General features: G+C 34.6%; 1 protein-coding gene across 2 annotated transcripts; it reads left to right on the top strand.

Annotated features, from left to right (window-relative positions):
* Positions 1–6,038: 6,038 nt before the first annotated feature.
* LOC102801238 (lysosome membrane protein 2-like) lies at positions 6,039–19,815 on the top strand. 2 transcript variants are annotated; one of them, XR_014929107.1, is made up of 13 exons: positions 6,039–6,340; positions 9,611–9,768; positions 10,687–10,828; positions 12,460–12,666; positions 12,815–12,956; positions 13,704–13,773; positions 14,405–14,586; positions 14,960–15,072; positions 15,589–15,662; positions 15,869–15,920; positions 16,290–16,460; positions 16,670–17,349; positions 17,826–19,815. XR_014929107.1 is itself a non-coding variant. In XM_078008411.2 (12 exons), exons 1-12 carry the CDS (start codon positions 6,224–6,226, stop codon positions 16,754–16,756), a joined length of 1,515 nt encoding a protein of 504 aa, XP_077864537.1. In that variant the 5' UTR covers positions 6,039–6,223; the 3' UTR covers positions 16,757–19,815. The 2 variants fall into 2 exon arrangements, 1 of the variants encoding a protein (XP_077864537.1); XM_078008411.2 differs by having other exon boundaries at positions 16,670–19,815.
* The last annotated feature ends 212 nt before the right edge of the window (positions 19,816–20,027 follow it).

Below are 20,027 nucleotides of genomic sequence, written 5' to 3'. Positions count from 1 at the left end.
CAACATTTATAACAACATTTATACCAACATTTATAACAACATTAATAACAACATTAATGACAACATTTACAACAACATTAATAACAACATTAATAACAACATTAATAACAACATTAATAACAACATTTACAACAACATAACATTTACAACAACATTTATACCAACATTTATAACAACATTAATAACAACATTAATAACAACATTTACAACAACATTAATAACAACATTAATAACAACATTTACAACAACATTAATAACAACATTTATACCAACATTTATGACAACATTTACAACAACATTTACAACAACATTTATAACAACAATTACAGCAACATTTACATACCACAACATTTATAACAACATTTATACCAACATTTATAACAACATTAATAACAACATTAATGACAACATTTACAACAACATTAATAACAACATTAATAACAACATATACAACAACATTAATAACAACATTAATAACAACATTTACAACAACATAACAACATTTACAACAACATTTATACCAACATTTATAACAACATTAATAACAACATTAATAACAACATTTACAACAACATTAATAACAACATTTACAACAACATTAATAACAACATTAATTACAACATTTACAACAACATTTATAACAATATTTACAACATTTACAACATTTATAACAATATTTATAACAATATTTACAACATTTACAACATTTACAACAACATTTATAACAACATTTATAACAACATTAATAACAACATTAACAACAACATTAATAACAACATTTACAACAACATTTATAACAATATTTACAACATTAACAACATTTATAACAACATTTACAACAACATTAATAACAACATTTACAACAACATTAATAACAACATTAATTACAACATTTACAACAACATTTATAACAATATTTACAACATTTACAACATTTATAACAATATTTATAACAACATTTACAACATTTATAACAACATTTATAACAACATTAATAACAACATTAACAACAACATTAATAACAACATTTACAACAACATTTATAACAATATTTACAACATTAACAACATTTATAACAACATTTACAACAACATTTATAACATTAACAACATTTACAACAGCATTTACAACAGCATTTACAACAACATTTATAACAACATTAATAACAACATTTACAACAACATTAATAACAACATTAATAACAACATTTACAACAACATTAATAACAACATTTACAACAACATTTACAACAACATTTACAACAACATTTATAACAACATTAATAACAACATTTACAACAACATTAATAACAACATTAATAACAACATTTACAACAACATTTATAACAATATTTACAACATTAACAACATTTATAACAACATTTACAACAACATTAATAACAACATTAATAACATTTACAACAACATTAATAACAACATTTATACCAACATTTATAACAATATTTACAACATTTACAACATTTACAACATTTATAACAACATTAATAACAACATTAATAACAACATTTACAACATTAATAACAACATTAATAACAACATATACAACAACATTAATAACAACATATACAACAATATTAATAACAACATGTACAACAACATTATACAACATTTACAACAACATTTATACCAACATTTATAACAACATTAATAACAACATTAATAACAACATTTACAACAACATTTACAACAATATTTATAACAACATTAACAACAACATTTATAACAATATTTACAACATTTACAACATTTACAACATTTATAACAACATTTACTACAACATTTACAACAACATTTATAACAACATTAATAACAACATTTACAACAACATTTATAACAATATTTACAACATTAACAACATTTATAACAACATTTACAACAACATTTACAACAACATTTATAACAACATTTATAACATTTACAACATTTACAACAGCATTTACAACAACATTTATAACAACATTTACAACAACATTTATACCAACATTTATAACAACATTAATAACAACATTTACAACAACATTAATAACAACATTAATAACAACATTTACAACAACATTAATAACAACATTTACAACAACATTAATAACAACATTTATACCAACATTTATAACAACATTTACAACAACATTTACAACAACATTTACAACAACAATTACAGCAACATTTACATACAACAACATTTATAACAACATTTACAACATTTATACCAACATTTATAACAACATTAATAACAACATTAATGACAACATTTACAACAACATTAATAACAACATTAATAACAACATATACAACAACATTAATAACAACATTAATAACAACATTTACAACAACATAACAACATTTACAACAACATTTATACCAACATTTATAACAACATTAATAACAACATTAATAACACCATTTACAACAACATTAATAACAACATTAATAACAACATTTACAACAACATTAATAACAACATTAATTACAACATTTACAACAACATTTATAACAATATTTACAACATTTACAACATTTATAACAACATTTATAACAATATTTACAACATTTACAACATTTACAACATTAATAACAACATTAATAACAACATTTATAATAACATTAATAACAACATTTACAACAACATTAATAACAACATTAATTACAACATTTACAACAACATTTATAACAATATTTACAACATTTACAACATTTATAACAACATTTACAACATCATTTATAACAATATTTACAACAACATTTGCAACAACATTTAGAACAACATTTACAACAACATTTACAACAACATTTATAACAACAATTACAACAACATTTACAACAACATTTATAACAACATTTATAACAATATTTACAACATTTACAACAACATTTATAACAACATTTACATCATTTATACTAACATTTATAACAACATTTAAAACAACATTTACAACAACATTTATAACAACATTTATAACAATATTTATACCAACATTTACTACAACATTTATAACAACATTTATAACAACATTTATTGAAGTTAATTTTAGGTTGCCATCTAGAAAACCAACCAACTACATGATCAAGATATTTCTGAAGCTTAATACAATCAGGCAACAGGTCAATCCTTTTTCATTTAAATAAATCGAGGCTTTTGATGGGAATATGGTGATCGTTTGATGCAATTACTAGTATTATGTACTATGTACTTTAAGCAAATGCCATATTTCCGAGAGTCTACTTTTACTATTTCCATGTTGTGCTATTTTATTTATTCAGTTAATTATTGAGTAGTGGGTGAAAGACACAAAACATGTTATAACATTAAACAAGCTCATTGAGTGTTTACTGTGTTTCGCGCGGTACGTAGAGATATTGCTCCTCAGTAAATCCTAATATTGTATTATCCAAGTATTGGTCTATGTTGCTATGTCAACAAAATGCACTATAAACCAAATAGTTACAGTTTATTCCTTACTCTAGGGACTGTGGTTATAAGAAGGCTTACACTTCCCAATGTTTTCATTGACCAAGATAAACTTCTTTACGATCAGCTATTCGTCTGGACAACGCCCCTATTCCATTGATACCAGAGACATCAACATAACTAGTATCAAGTATCTATCAAGTGCCACGCGTGGGATTAATCCTTCCAAGAAAGACAGATGGAAAGATGTACATATATCCCAACTGACATGTCAGTTGGTGCCCGTCCCATGTCAGTTGGTGCCCGTCCCATGTCAGTTGGTGCCCGTCCCATGTCAGTTGGTGCCCGTCCCATGTCAGTTGGTGCCCGTCCCATGTCAGTTGGTGCCCGTCCCATGTCAGTTGGTGCCCGTCCCATGTCAGTTGGTGCCCGTCCCATGTCAGTTGGTGCCCGTCCCATGTCAGTTGGTGCCCGTCCCATGTCAGTTGGTGCCCGTCCTATACCGTCAAATTATTGCCGGTAACCCCGGAGATTAGTACCTAGTTACGGTAGTACATGCCACATGAACTAAATACCCGTATGCTCGTCAAAAAAGGTCTCTTCACTTGTGTCCGATGCAGTGTAGTGGATACCAGCTGAGAATTGTCGCCACGCTGCCGCGCATACATTGTACATATAGATTACGCAATACCTGCCAATTTAGAATTAATTTTATCAGCTGTATTCGCTTACCTATTGTGTTGTCTGCAACCTTCACACAAGCGTGTGTTTTTTACAGAACACTCACAAGACATCAGGATTCTCCAATGGCTAAACACGACTCATTTCCGCGCATACAAGTACTACCGTATATTGTTCGATGACGCTCGTCATGACCCCCTGTTCACTTACTAGTATTTATTTTATTTATTTATTTATTTTATTTATTCCCGGTAGTTCCTTAAGTAAGTAAGTACATATTTCATGGAGACCGTAATGTAAAAAGGATTATTCATAACAATAACACATCTTTAAATTACATTAAGGTATATTTTTCATAATAATATAAAAAATCATTTTTTAGAGATCTTTGTATAAAAATTTAAAATATTGCAAACTGTGTGAAATATATTTGGTATTCATGAATTTAATTCCTAGCGATACAGATGTATTAAAATAACTAGGGCCATAACCCTCGTTTTTTATCCACCAGCACTGCTTTAAAGAGAAAAGCAGAAATCTATAGATTATAAACATATTTATACCGATCATCAACTTCCATTGAAATTAAAACATTTAATAGCGATTTGCCCAAAATAGAGCTCAACATCGTTCACGCCCATAATGTTCACATACATGAAATAAAATGGAAAGTTCTATTTAATGTAAAAATAGGTTTTTACACTTTACAGATAAAGCAAATTACTAATTACATTGTTATAATATATTTGATAATTTGTGTTTAAGAATCAAAATTTGTTTACGAATTACGACATTTGATGCGGTAAATGCTTTATAATCATGATGCTTACAAAAATAAGATCCCGGACGAATAAAATAGCTGATTACATTTTACAACTTGCCCATGTCTACGTGTTTTATATACTTAAATTACATTATTACGGAAATACAAACAATTGATTACAGCTTACGAAAATACCCCATGCCGACCCAGATACATAGGCATGCATGCGACCGCCAACTTATTATAAATGAATCGCTTTCTGGTTAGATGTTGTTGGACAAACTAGCGACGATCTTACAATACCACTCTGGATTTGCCAATTATAAATCTATCATCTATTTTGATTTAGAAAAAAATTATATTTATAAAATCTTCAAAATGTACCCAGGTTTCAGCTGTTCACTGTATTCTGTTTACGAAGAGACAGCAAGTTTAGTTATTTATTTCTGTGCGCAATATTGTTGCGATATTTGTTCCAACCAGTTTGAAACATGCTATTTCTACGTCATTTCAGTTTTATCTCTTTCTTCAGTTGGATTTAATTGTCCATATTACACAGGGGTAACGGGAAAATACCGGTTTGTTTGATGTTTCAGATGTTTCTGTCCTCACTGGGCGTTAACAATCCCAGCCATATTTGTCAAAAGACCAGCAGATTGAGTGCAATGAGTGGCTCCGAGTCCCCTTCACGCCAACCAGGAAGGATCAACAAACTTTGAAGACTGATGCATTCTAATCAATAGCTAGTATTCGGGGCGAATTGTTGATCTGAATACGGGATAACGCTTAGAAATTAAAAGCCCTCTTTGCGCACATGTTACATATCCCCCCCCCCCAAAAAAAAACAATGAAACACATTACAATGCAAATATTTCCGAAAAAAATGCACATTTGTACACACGCGGCAATGTATCTCCATGCGCCCTCTACGAATTGTTTATTTATCTAAACTTGGAGGCGTTCTACCGAAGACACAACAAATATCATGAAAGGGGTGTACATTTATTTGTCAATCTCATCCAAGTTAATTAAGTTAACTGCGCGTATTCGGTTATTTTATCTGGCGTAACTGCCATGTGGATGACCCCTGTACAGAAAATACTTCACATGGTCTTTACAAGAGGGTCACCTTGGGTAACGCGAGCCTCGACTGAGAAGGAAACAAAGGAACCCGCTGGGATTTCACCTCGCCTTTTTACTTTACTTGTTGAATGTCTGCAAAATAGCGTGACTTCCAGATTGCTAGTTTGAAGAAGATTTGGGTTCGCTACACGGGAAGATTTCGAAACAGTGCAGGGTATTTTCATACTTGGCCGCGTTTAATACTGATACGAACGAACATCCACTAGTGCGATGGTGACGCCGACTGTTCGGTATGTCACTGGTAGTGTGTTTGGAGTGCTACTATGCGGACTCGGGATCGGGTTAATACCACTCTTCTGTAGGACCATACACAATATGATTGAACAGGTATGCTTCCATTATATATTAACCAATCATGTATGCTTTCTTTATATAATACTAATTATAGGGACCGTGCTTCATCCCGCACACAGTCAACGCCACGTTTGTGCCTTTGGATTTAAAGTAATCATACTGCAAGGTTTATAATAAATCCTGTCTTAGCGAAGGTAAAACACGGATAACTAGTCCTGAGTAATCGATAGTCACACTATATGTACACGGTGTATTCTTTCATTTAACCTCGAACTGTGGATGCACGTATTCAATACTAAGTATATTCTTTGAAGACTACTACCAGCGTCACTCTACCCCCAGAGTGTAACCATATGCAGTCTAGTAAGAAAAAATGTCTGGAACAGCTTGAATCGAGCACTGTTATAAACAAACTTAACTGGCAAGCCCTACACTAGAGACTGTGTTTATATTTGCATTGCATGAAAGAGTGGCTTTTGAAGGGCATATGGAGTTCATTTTGTTGGAATACCTTGTAGGGTAAAAATAGAGCATTTCCTTCCGTGTATTTTGTCATGCTGATCATCCGATGGATCGTGTTATGATTTCTATGACCTTTGCACCCAGCTCATAAGATAGCGAATATCGGACGATTTGAAAATCTGGGACAAAGCTTAATGGTGTGATACCGATCTTATCCAAGGGAAGTTAGAATATTTCAAAAATGCAGCTAAACCTCAAGAGGAGAAATAATTAGGCACATCGTAGAGAAAAGTAAACCACTCAAACCGCAAAACCACATGTTTCATTTGATGTCTTCACCTCAACCTGAGAGTCGACAGCTCCCCGAGCATTTGTTTATTTTTCGCGAAAACAATATACAATAATAATAATAATAATCTTTATTACCACCGTAAAGAAAATTTGACATTTTTTTTTAATTTTTTTTTATCACAATTCAACAAAATATGTTAAAATAATAAAATGTCTAATACATATGCTAAGACATAAAAATTAAAATTAAAAATAGCACCGTATGTACGAATAAACAAATAACCCCTGTACAAATAATGCCATTTCCATGGGTATGGGGTAAATCCCTGTACAAATAACGCCATGTCCCAGGGTATGGGGTAAATCCCTGTACAAATAACGCCATGTCCCTGGGTATGGGGTAAACCCCTGTACAAATAATGCCATTTCCATGGGTATGGGGTAAATCCCTGTACAAATAACGCCATGTCCCTGGGTATGGGGTAAACCCCTGTACAAATAATGCCATTTCCATGGGTATGGGGTAAATCCCTGTACAAATAACGCCATTTCCCTGGGTATGGGGGTAAATCCCTGTTTAAATAACGCCATGTCCCTGGGATGAGGTAAATCCCTGTACAAATAACGCCATGTCCCTGGGTATGGGGTAAACCCCTGTACAAATAATGCCATTTCCATGGGTATGGGGTAAATCCCTATACAAATAACGCCATGTCCCTGGGTATGGGGTAAATCCCTGTACAAATAACGCCATGTCCCTGGGATGAGGTCAATCCCTGTACAAATAACGCCATGTCCCTGGGTATGGGGGTAAATTCCTGTACACATAACGCCATGTCCCAGGGTATGGGGTAAATCCCTGTACACATAACGCCATATCTCTAGGTATGGGGTAAATCCCTGTACACATAACGCCATGTCCATGGGTATGGGGTAAATCCCTGTACACATAACGCCATGTCCCTGGGTATGGGGTAAATCCCTGTACAAATAACGCCATTTCCCTGGGTATGGGGTAAATCCCTGTACAAATAACGCCATTTCCCTGGGTATGGGGTAAATCCCTGTACAAATAACGCCATTTCCCTGGGTATGGGGTAAACCCCTGTACAAATAATGCCATTTCCATGGGTATGGGGTAAATCCCTATACAAATAACGCCATGTCCCTGGGTATGGGGTAAATCCCTGTACGCATAACGCCATGTCCCTGGGTATGGGGGGTAAATTCCTGTACACATAACGCCATGTCCCTGGGTATGGGGGTAAATTCCTGTACACATAACGCCATGTCCCTGGGTATGGGGTAAATCCCTGTACACATAACGCCATGTCCCAGGGTATGGGGTAAATCCCTGTACACATAACGCCATGTCTCTAGGTATGGGGTAAATCCCTGTACACATAACGCCATGTCCATGGGTATGGGGGTAAATCCCTGTACAAATAACGGCATGTCCCTGGGTATGGGGGTAAATTCCTGTACACATAACGCCATTTCCCTGGGTATGGGGTAAATTCCTGTACACATAACGCCATGTCCCAGGGTATGGGGTAAATCCCTGTACACATAACGCCATGTCTCTAGGTATGGGGTAAATTCCTGTACAAATAACGCCATGTCCCTGGGTATGGGGTAAATCCCTGTACAAATAACGCCATGTCCCTGGGTATGGGGGTAAATCCCTGTACAAATAACGGCATGTCCCTGGGTATGGGGGTAAATTCCTGTACACATAACGCCATGTCCCTGGGTATGGGGTAAATCCCTGTACAAATAACGGCATGTCCCAGGGTATGGGGTAAATCCCTGTACAAATAACGCCATGTGTCTAGGTATGGGGTAAATCCCTGTACAAATAACGGCATGTCCTTGGGTATGGGGTAAATCCCTGTACAAATAACGCCATGTCCCTGGGTATGGGGGTAAATCCCTGTACAAATAACGGCATGTCCCTGGGTATGGGGGTAAATTCCTGTACACATAACGCCATGTCCCTGGGTATGGGGTAAATCCCTGTACAAATAACGGCATGTCCCAGGGTATGGGGTAAATCCCTGTACAAATAACGCCATGTGTCTAGGTATGGGGTAAATCCCTGTACAAATAACGGCATGTCCCTGGGTATGGGGTAAATCCCTCTACAAATAACGCCATGTCCCTGGGTATGGGGTAAATAATGATAAATACGTTTGTTGACCAAATAAGCTGCCTGTAGAGCGTTTACCTGTAATAGCCAGGTCAAAAAGTCACGTGACCAAGTAGCGCCATCTTGCGACAAAGTGATTCGGTGATCTGACGCACATGGTTGGAGTGAAAGACAGTTTTTTACAATAGGTGAATATATAAATAAATGCTATTTTATTAAAGATTTGAAAAATCGAACAAAACAATCTACTTGAAAAGCAAAATAGTATTTCGTGTGTTCTTTAAATGGTGCAAGTAACATAAATTAGATAACTATGTCAAGCTACAATTCACCATGGTAACCACCGGATCCACTGGCATGTACGGTATTTACAATTAACACTATTGTCATTTGTTTTGTAGCAATTGGTTATTTCGAAGAGTTCAATGACCTATAAAGACTGGGTTTCGCCCGACGTACCTATTTACATGCAGCTGTGGTTCTGGGATGTGAAAAACCCTGACGAAATCCTAGCGGGTGAACTCCCACATTTCGTCGAAAAAGGTCCATATACATACAGGTACGGTTGGAGCATCTTAGTCCAAACAATTGTCACGAAGTTCGGCTTATTAATACATTTGTATGCCAATTTTCAACATAAAATGATTTTGATTTATCAATTTTTGCCATAGATAATAATAATAATAATAATAATAATAATAATAATAATAATAATAATAATAATAATAATAATAATAATGACGAGTATTTATATTGCGCTTAACCTAAATTAGCTCTAAGTGCAAGATGGCACTCTGCTTCATTAACAGTTGCCATTTCCATAAATTCCCTGTTCTACAGCTCGCTCTATTTTTGTTCTCGCCATCTGGAAGTGTAATCTTCTTTCTTTTTTTAAATGTTCATTAATTTACTTGAAAGATAAAATTGCTGCATACTTGAGTCCATCGTCGCTACCCTCCAAACATACTCTAGTCAAATACACCGACAAGGCCAATTAGAGCGTGTTGTAGAAGGTCCTCACATCGACTACTTCTACAAGTAGAATAAGATTGATCGGTTCCCGGTTATGAACGTTATTAAATACTACTACGTAGGCGTAATGTATGTTAGCAATGATAACTTAAAGTGGTAACATAATATTTTCGAGATAAACTACATTTGTTTATTAATCGTGTCAGGCTTTATTACATTTATCATACACCCCGACTGAAACCGTCCCAAGGTTTTAGGCACGAGACGCTTCTGTGAAACAAATGGAACTGATATTTTGTTTTTCCGTAAAATCAATATTGAAAACAAATCTGATGCGTTGAGAATGTATTTCTGGCCTTGGGATATACTATATCCCAAATGATGAATGGCTACATGGCATTTAGACGTCACGTGAACAATAGAGAGCGTAATTATTTACTTAAATAGTTTTTTGCGCATACACTGTAAATTGAACTAATGAACTAATATTTGTGTTTACATGCAGGGAATACCGTGATAAGTTTGACATCGTATGGAACTCAAATGGTACAGTTTCGTATAGAAACAAAGTAGTCTTCACATTTGAACCAACGATGTCTGTTGGTTCGGAAGACGACATGATAACCACACTTAATATCCCACTTATGGTAAGCCAAGATCTATGGTAACTATGATGTCAATTTCCTCTTCGGAATTTGGTTTATTATTTCCAAATAGTTTTATTTAGTGTCAGCGTTTCCGGTGAGATGATATTCATTTCAGTTATATTATACAATGGTGATTTATCTCCCATAATGCATTGTGCATACACTTAGTATGTCCTATTAGTAGTCGTGTAAGTTGTTTTGAATGATAACAAAAGTTCACTCAGATATTTCTAGTTCTATTTTTATTCACACTAATATGCCCAGCTTATTTTAAAGCGCGGTGGTCGTCGCGTGTTCGAATTTCATGTAAATAAACAATGTATTTTACACGCGTTTTATACGTCGCTATGAGTCCCATATCGAACAGAACGCGGCGCGACGACTACCGCCCTTTAATTTTATTTATTCATAATTGTTCAAACACAAAAAAACCATTTAAAGGAACATAAGAGGCAACCAAACAATGCATGACTAAGCATAGTATTACTACACAAAACAAAGCGAAGTCATAACATAATCTAAAAAGTACTAGTAAAATAGGTTGAACAATTTAGTTTTATCCAAACTTGGATATTATATTAACCAGTTTATGATCGTGGCCAGGTTAGATTATGGTGCATGTTCTATGTATATAGGATCTTCATTTAATTTCACCTAAAATTGTCTTTTTGTGGTTACAATAATTCAAACAATTTTTATCTAATATCAAATTTGGGAACATACTATCAATCGCTATAAAGCAATAAATAACAACCAAGTTCAATTTTGGTGTAACCAACAATAGCAGTTTTCAAGATATGAGATGAAATTGGACTGAAATAACGCATCTTTCAGCCAGATATTATATTGTATTATATATTATTATATTATATATTATTGCGTTCTTTCAGGATTTTTATACTCACTTTTACCAGGCAAAGAAAAGATATTGCATTATTATTCAAACATACATTTGTTATTTAATCGATGTTCTCAATAAACAAGGCTGTAATAGTTTTTAAACAGAGTATCTGTGAAATCGAAGGAATTACTCAGGCTGAAATCATTAACAATGCTATTAAAAAGACCCCACCCCCACCCCACTCATACGCACGTGGTAAAAAGAGTATTTTATTATATTAATAAGGAAATGATTTAAAATAGACGTCATTTCTGAGAACCCGCTCAAAACATGTATCTCCTAAGATATCGGATACATCATATAGGTTATTTGAACACTTGAATAAAAAATGTGCCTGTCCTAAAACTATTGTTGCTCCCTCAGCCCGGACATAAACAAAACGACGGGTCGTTGTTTTTGTTTGAATTACTAGTATTTACTTATTGTATTAATTTACATGTAATGACGTAATACATAATTCTATAGTTGCGCCCTCTATCGACGGGCACTTCTGTGACATCAAAGTAACATAGATGCTTGAAAGCAAATTGACATTCAAAGCGATAACTGTGTTTGGTCGAGTAGTCCGTCTAAACTTGTGATATCACTCAAAAAATGTATTTAGTAATGACGTACAACCACAGACCAAATCTACATTGACGTTTTCCTTCACCTATTTACGTCACAGAAACGCTTCGTCCACAGGGGGCGCGGTTTATATTAAGCTGCTTTAAATACATTTATTCTTCAGTCAGTTGGCCTGAAACTTGAGATGATGAACATTGTCGGTATCGGACAGTGGTTAGTCGATCTATTATTCAACTCGCTTGACGCAACAGTGTTTTATCAACGCTCAGTTAAAGAATTAACATGGGGTTACCAGGACCCAACACTTAAATTATTAAAAGGTCTGGCACCTGATCAGGTCCCAAGTGACGTCTTTGGAATCTTTATGAACGTGAGTACCATTCGTCTGCTGAGGGCGGCACCATTTTATGATATGATCAAATCGCTAGTGTGAACGGGCTTTATACGACGACATTCTATTGTTTTCACTGCCAAACAATAATTATAAATATGGATGTCATTTTGTTTTCTATTCAAAGAAAAATAATTCTAATGACGGTGTATACACAGTGTTCACTGGTGAAACTGATATCAAGAAATTGAATCAAATTGATATGTGGAATGGTATTCGTAAATTATCACATTGGACAACTGAACAAGCTAATATGATAAACGGAACGGGTGAGTGACGTCATTTTTTCATGGCCAAGCATTAACTTGGTGGAACGGGTGAGTCACGTCATTTTGTTATGGCAAAGCATTAATTTGATAAGTTCCATACGCAATACCGATTGCCAATATCCACATCAGAATGTTGCAGTTTGCCTAAATATCATTATCTAGTGTACCCGTATCCTCGAGTTTAGTGTTTGTCATCATTCACTGTCGAAGATATGAGTAGTAACACATCTTGGATATCAAATATTGCACATAAAACTACCGGTACGAACATTTAACCTAGTAATATGGGTATTTGTACGTGAAACTAAAATTGTTAGATCTACAGAGCGACAGGAAAGCTATTTGTTGATAGAATATACGTACGTACAGTTAAATGTGGAACACACATATCAAAAAGTACACAAATACCAAGCATTTCGTCATGGGTTCGAAGTGAACGCACAGGAGTTTCGCGTGTGAACGCGTTGTATTATATATGCATATGTTTACATAGGACAAATTACTGAAATTGTCGTATCTTTACAAATAAGTTCGTAACCCCCATTTTTTCTTCAAAATGTAGTTTAAGTCAGATTGTTTTATTACGAAAAGTTACAAAGCATATATGCCCTAGTATAAAATTCAAACCCGAAACTGTATTGAGCAACCTTAACGTAATATTCTCGGTTCTACTATACGTATAGTGCAGTACATGCAGGTTATGTTCAATATTTCTTCACAGTCTGTTTGTGTGTTTTTTTCCAATAGACGGTTCGATGAATGCTCCTTTTATGGACCTCACAAAGCCACAGTTTGTATACGCAGCAGACGCATGTAGGTAAGATTTTCTTCATTTTCAGTAAAAAATGACATTGTCGTACGCTCGACTTCTCAGTAGGTTGACAAATTATTATATCTTAACACATCCAGCAAACGATATTGATTGTTTTTGTATTTTCTTTCTGGAACATGAAACCGCGTAAAACATTCTGTAAGTAGGGGTGTATCTTTTGGACAGGATGGGATATACTAGTATACAATGAGTTTCCAAGGTAATAAACTATCGCAACTAATGGTTATTTTTGAAAGGCATCCCGGTGTTCGAAAAAGGTGTATAAATCTGCATTCAGAAACATGTGCCGAGAGGCGCACTAATTCCACCCGAATCAAGGATATGCACCTTCGGGTATTTTATTGCGTTGAGCTGCGCGGCTACCAGTCGTAGTGCACGAATACACAAAGAAATAATTTCTCCCCATTGAGTGACGACGCACCCACGACGTACCGCCGGTCTACACTGCCACACATGGGTATACGTTAATTTTCAATTATGTATAAGTCATATGATCCTTCATTCTTCAACATTCAAAACTGTCAATGTCCAGGCAGCACGTTTGTTAAACGACATAAGTAAGTTTGCAAATATATCCAGTTTTCACCTACGTCGAGATATCTTTTTCATTCTGTAGATCACTGGTTGGAGTATACGAAAAGCATGTTTATTTAAAAGGTATTAAACTTGCAAGATTCTCGGCGCCTGAATATGTTTTAGCAGACGCTGACACTTATCCTCCTAATATTGGTTTTTGTACGCCAAATGAAGACCACTGCTTACCAGCTGGACTCCTTAACGCCAGTGCATGCCAACAAGGTAAGTCTCTTTACTACATCCGGGTAACCCATGGCCACTTCGTACGTTTTATTTACTGATCTCTGGTTGTAGACAACTGTGTTTGGTCGTAGAGTCATTCATCATTAAGACTTTAGCAAATACTTAGAACCCTTACATTTTTATCAATGGGCGTCAAACAATTTGAACAACCAATGAAGGACATCGCCACGAGAGGGCACGACTTAATGCATATAGCAACCACATAATATTCTGTGTATCGGAAATATTTTTACCGGTCTGTCGATCTGAAATCACAGTTTTTGTATATTATTATTGAACATGTTTTTGCTGCATCTAAATATCGACTCAGGTATATGAATAGATCGCTACCTACTACTTCTTATCGTTGTAGGGGCTCCGGTGATATATTCATTTCCACATTTCTTATACGCGGATCCGAGTATAATGTTACCAGACATGTCACCAGATAAGGAAAAACACCAGACATATGTTGATACAGACCCGGTAAGTGAATCCTTTTCATGACTCACAAGGCAATGTACGTGGCAAAGTGTTAATGTTATTTAAAAATACAACACGTTTTTTCTACGATGTAACCAACTTTCAGGCGATATATTCTAATTCTAAACAAAATATACAGTTTAAATCGAAACGTCGATATCAAGCAATATAATCAATGCCCAAAGATATAAGTAATTTCCGTTAAATTACGTCACTGTCTCGCTCTGCGTCCAGTGGCGGATCCAGAGGGGGGGGGTCCGTACATCTTAAGCGTAGCTTGGACCCCCCCAATACATTTTGCTGTATCCGCCACTGTCTGCGTCCTAGCGCGTTGTGTTCAACACGTGACGACGGAAGCAGTTGAGAAGTTGAGAAGTACGTATGCCTCGAATATATGGCATGGTATATACACTTATGCACTGTGCTACATTCTATTCCAAATAACAATTGATGTCGACAGTTGTAGACAGAACATATGGGCAACAAAATTTCAAATATTAAATTATTTTGTCTTTGTAGATAACTGGGCTTACTATGCGGGTAGCGAAGAGATTACAAGTCAATATCCATCTACAGCCTTTGAGTGGACTCTCGTAAGTTCGTCATTACATTATACATCATTACATTACGTTACGTCATATTACAACACAGTTCAGTACCGTGTAATACAGTAAAGTATTGCGACTATGTGAGCTACAATAAAAAAATGTTAGGTAATTATGTGTCAATGATCTTTGCAAATTATTCAAGTATTGTTTTTTTTAAATATAATTACTTATTTTTTCAACTATATCTTTAGACAAACATATGAAGTTCTGGAAATGGTATTTCCTATTCTGTGGTTAAATGAGGTAAGCTGATTGTTATTTGAATTACGTATGTAATGCGAATGTGCATAAACTGGTAATTCTAGCTGGCATGGCGAACCATACACAGTTTCATCTCGATATACATGTGTAAGATTTGTGCGCGGAGGCGAATAATTGTCACACACGTTATAATGTGAACTTCAGGGTAGATTGGTATGCAGCTATTTGAGTTAGTCTTTCTAAATCAATAATAAATAGACTGACTGATTAGTTAAGTCATATATATTAATTAATTGATACACATCTTTGAATACAAGTTCATATCATTGTACTGACTGTGATAGTTTTCGACTGTAAGATGTCAATGTGATTGCCTGACCTTTTGTATTGTTTTCTGACAATATCCCGCAGAGCACAGAGTTGAGTGACGCCAGTGCGGCCAAATACAGATCCCACATACAGACACCTCTCCTCGTCACTAAAATAGTACCATGGGTCTTCATTGCTATTGGTGTTTTGCTTATCGTCTTGTCGTTGATAATGGCAATAAGGAATCGAAGAAAAAGCAAATCACATAAAGCAGTGAGTATTAATTTCAAGTCTTATACAAATATATGTATCATAGCATAATTTACATTGACATATTCATAGAGTCCTACATATATTTCTCAGATAAGTTATTGTGTAACTCATTATATAATTAAGAATTAAGAGCACTGCATAAAGCATTACAATCACTCCACGTAAGCATTCCATGCCTCATGCCTTTCATTTTCACTATTTGTCAACAGGAACAATCGTCCCTGGAACTCTCCGAGCCAGTCACGCTAAACAAATCTCAAAGAAAAAACACGACCCAAATTCACACGGCAGTGTGACGATTCTCTACATGACATTTGTGAGAATCGCTCTTTCACTTCATGTCTTGCGTATGCATATTGTGATTTGAGTGTTTGTGTTTCTTTGATTTCAAAAAGAAGGCAATTATTAAGAATTGTATTTTCATCACATTTAAAATCATCAAGCAACAACAGAGAATATATAAAGCAAAATAATAAATTACTTACCACTAGTTGATGTGAAGGGTCACCAGGCAAGGACACATGTATTTTATAATAGTCGAAATTGACCATTATCCCTTAACCAAATTGCTAAGTGAAAAAAATCCTATTTGTTTTAAAATAGATTCTGGGGTCTCTGGGTATTTTATGTTTTGCCCTCTACATGATTTGATTTGAAATGCCGCAAAGTTGAGAAGTTTGTTTCTAAGTATACACCAACGGCTTTATTATCACTAATGAATGATTAACATATAACGCCTATATCTGTTGTAAAATTCAGTGGTATATTTATACTGCAAACAAACGTCGATCATGTTTTTATTGCTCAACTGTCATCGAAGACGACCGAGCGAAGATGTTTATATATTTTCTCGACGTTGACCGCCCATCTGTTCTCCGTCATCTAAACAGTAAGTTAAATCGCTTTCATATTCACCATACGTGTTCCTTGAACATCAGACCAGATTAGTCCGTATCATGCCAATAAACCCGGACAATATTAATTAAATCAGCATTGTGGGTTGTGGTCCAGCCATTAATTTCAAATTGTTCACCGCCAGAGATTATGCATATTCACGATGAGCAGAATATGTAGATGCATTATTTTTTTATAATAGTATTTTGTAAAGTCTACTGTTTTTAAAAGGATAAGTATTCGTGAACTGATGCTGGTGTTTGGTGATGACGAGACATATATAAAATATATGAATTATTATTTAGATATGTTTGTAATCATAGCTTAATAATTAATCATAAAGCAATGTCCTGACTTTGAACTGTCATTCTTGTATACGATTTCTGGGTTATGTGTGTTGTGAATGCAATTATGTTTTGGTGCCTCGCATACTACTTCACATTCTACACAGATTACTATTTGGTTTTACAGATGTTCATGGAAACTGAAAAGGCACAGCTGATTGGTATTAATATTATTGATGAAGAAGACAATGATTGGGATTTAGTTTTCTCCCTGGAAAAAAAACAACTGTCTTAACGTTGCGTTATACAACAGTTACGAGCACATGCGATTAAGATCATTCCAAATATTTTGGGTATAACCAATAAATGTTTATTTCATTTATGCGCGAAATGTGTGACAATGTAGTATTGTGATGATAATATAGCAGAAAAGCGTATTATCGTGGGATATGTATTCAATGCTACGAGGCGCTTGCCGAGCTCGAATTCTATGTTTAGTGTTGTGATATATGCATGTTTGTTTGTCTGTTACATATTTACTACCCGTGTAAGAATCTTTTAGACACTTTATTTTGAATTTATTCAACGTTTGAATTTAATGTACACATTTAAGTTATGGACATTAAATGCACCATCAACTAATAGTATGCGACATTTGATTGGTGCTCCAAATGGCAATTAATACAATTTATTTAACAATTATATTTCTCTCTATCCCAAAATACGACGCGGCGGAGGCGTGCACAAAGGTCACTATAATATAATAAAGTCTTCCTACACTTCAAAGTTTGACCTGGGATGGCTTCTCATTTACGCATGCAAACCTCAGTTCACATTTCAATTCAACCTGAATCATAATAATCAATAAACAAAAATCTAAAGTGGAAACACAAGATCCAAGAGTATTTGTGTTTATTGACGTTTACTAATAGATGAAATGAAATGTTAAAAATATTTCAACCAACAATACATTCTGATAAATGCGGATTTCCAAATTCATTATTGTTATGTTCAGTAATACTACGCTATCCCTCTATTGTTCTAATATTCCTCTAACATTCAATAGAAGGCAGTTTTCGTTTAGCATTTACTACGAAAGTGTTTTTCTTTCAAGTAGTACCCGGGGGTATTTCACTAGGGTTTGTTCCAAACAATTCAACGATGCCCGTTTACTAGGAAAGGACTATCGTTTTCAGAGCGAGGTTGTTCTCACATGATCAAAGTGGAGAGTACAAGTTTTGTCAGCAGGAACAGACATGATTCGATGTGAGGATGCAAGGTTACTCTACTGAATTAATGAGCTGAGTAGACGATTTCTGGTTGAATGTAACATGTAGTTCAATGTGGTACATACATGTATCAATTTGTTCAGATGTTCATGTGACTATTATTTAGAGTATAATGTTTTGCCATGTCTAAATGTCTAAACAAAGTTTAGAAGTACAATTTAAGCCCATTTTCAAGGTAGTTTACCCACGTTTAGCCAAGTGCCCCGGGTAGAACCTCGATCTCAAACAGAGTACCATCTAGTCTGTAGCCTTTTCTTACCTATCAGTAATTCCATGGTAACGATATTCCTAGCACACTTGACATAAATAACTGACGTTCAGCAAACCTGCCATGAAATAGAAATAGAAATATAAGCATAATTCCGCTCCCAAGACGACGACCCATTCAGTCACTCTATTGCCTTTTTGAGGGACAGCACAATGATATTAATGTTTCAAAGTCAAGTTACTGTGGCTGTAATTATCGAATATAACAATTTACATAAATTGCATCATTTTAGCCTGAATATTATAATATACGAATGCGGTATTGCATGGTGACCCTCGGTCAATAATGTGTAATTTATTTTCTTTCTTCACATTCATCGTATCACCATTTCTTTAAATATAATTTATATAGTTCTTTTTAACCCAACCACGTAACTTCGTGTGTTTGTCTCGAATTTTATTTTCAGATTGCTGTGCTACTTTTACTTAATGTCACAATTTATATATATCTGTATCGCTACGGTTGAGCATAAACAGTATATAACATTGTCAGTCAACTTGAGAAATCAGACAATTTAAAGACAACTTTTCAGATGATGTGAAGTATTGCCAAACAACAGATTTTGTACTCCGATTTTCAACCCTCAAATCATTAACAATAAAAGATTATCTCAAATGAAACACCTTAGTTGAATGTTCATCTTCTATATGTTCATATGGATTCACGTGGTATTTGACTTCAGAACAGATTAGAATGCACAGATATAATTTGTTGCCAAGTTTGAAACTTCCGGGGATACGTCGTAATGTCCAATGATGCAGGATGCGTCACGCCATGTGTTAAAGACGACCAATTATGTGATATACGTGGGAATAAATGTTATTGGTGGGAC

This window comes from Saccoglossus kowalevskii, chromosome 4, assembly GCF_978046115.1.
Source record: "Saccoglossus kowalevskii chromosome 4, keSacKowa6.1, whole genome shotgun sequence".
Lineage (NCBI taxonomy): Eukaryota > Metazoa > Hemichordata > Enteropneusta > Harrimaniidae > Saccoglossus > Saccoglossus kowalevskii.
Note: the sequence above shows the minus strand (reverse complement) of the source record. Positions and strands in the feature narration are given on the sequence as shown.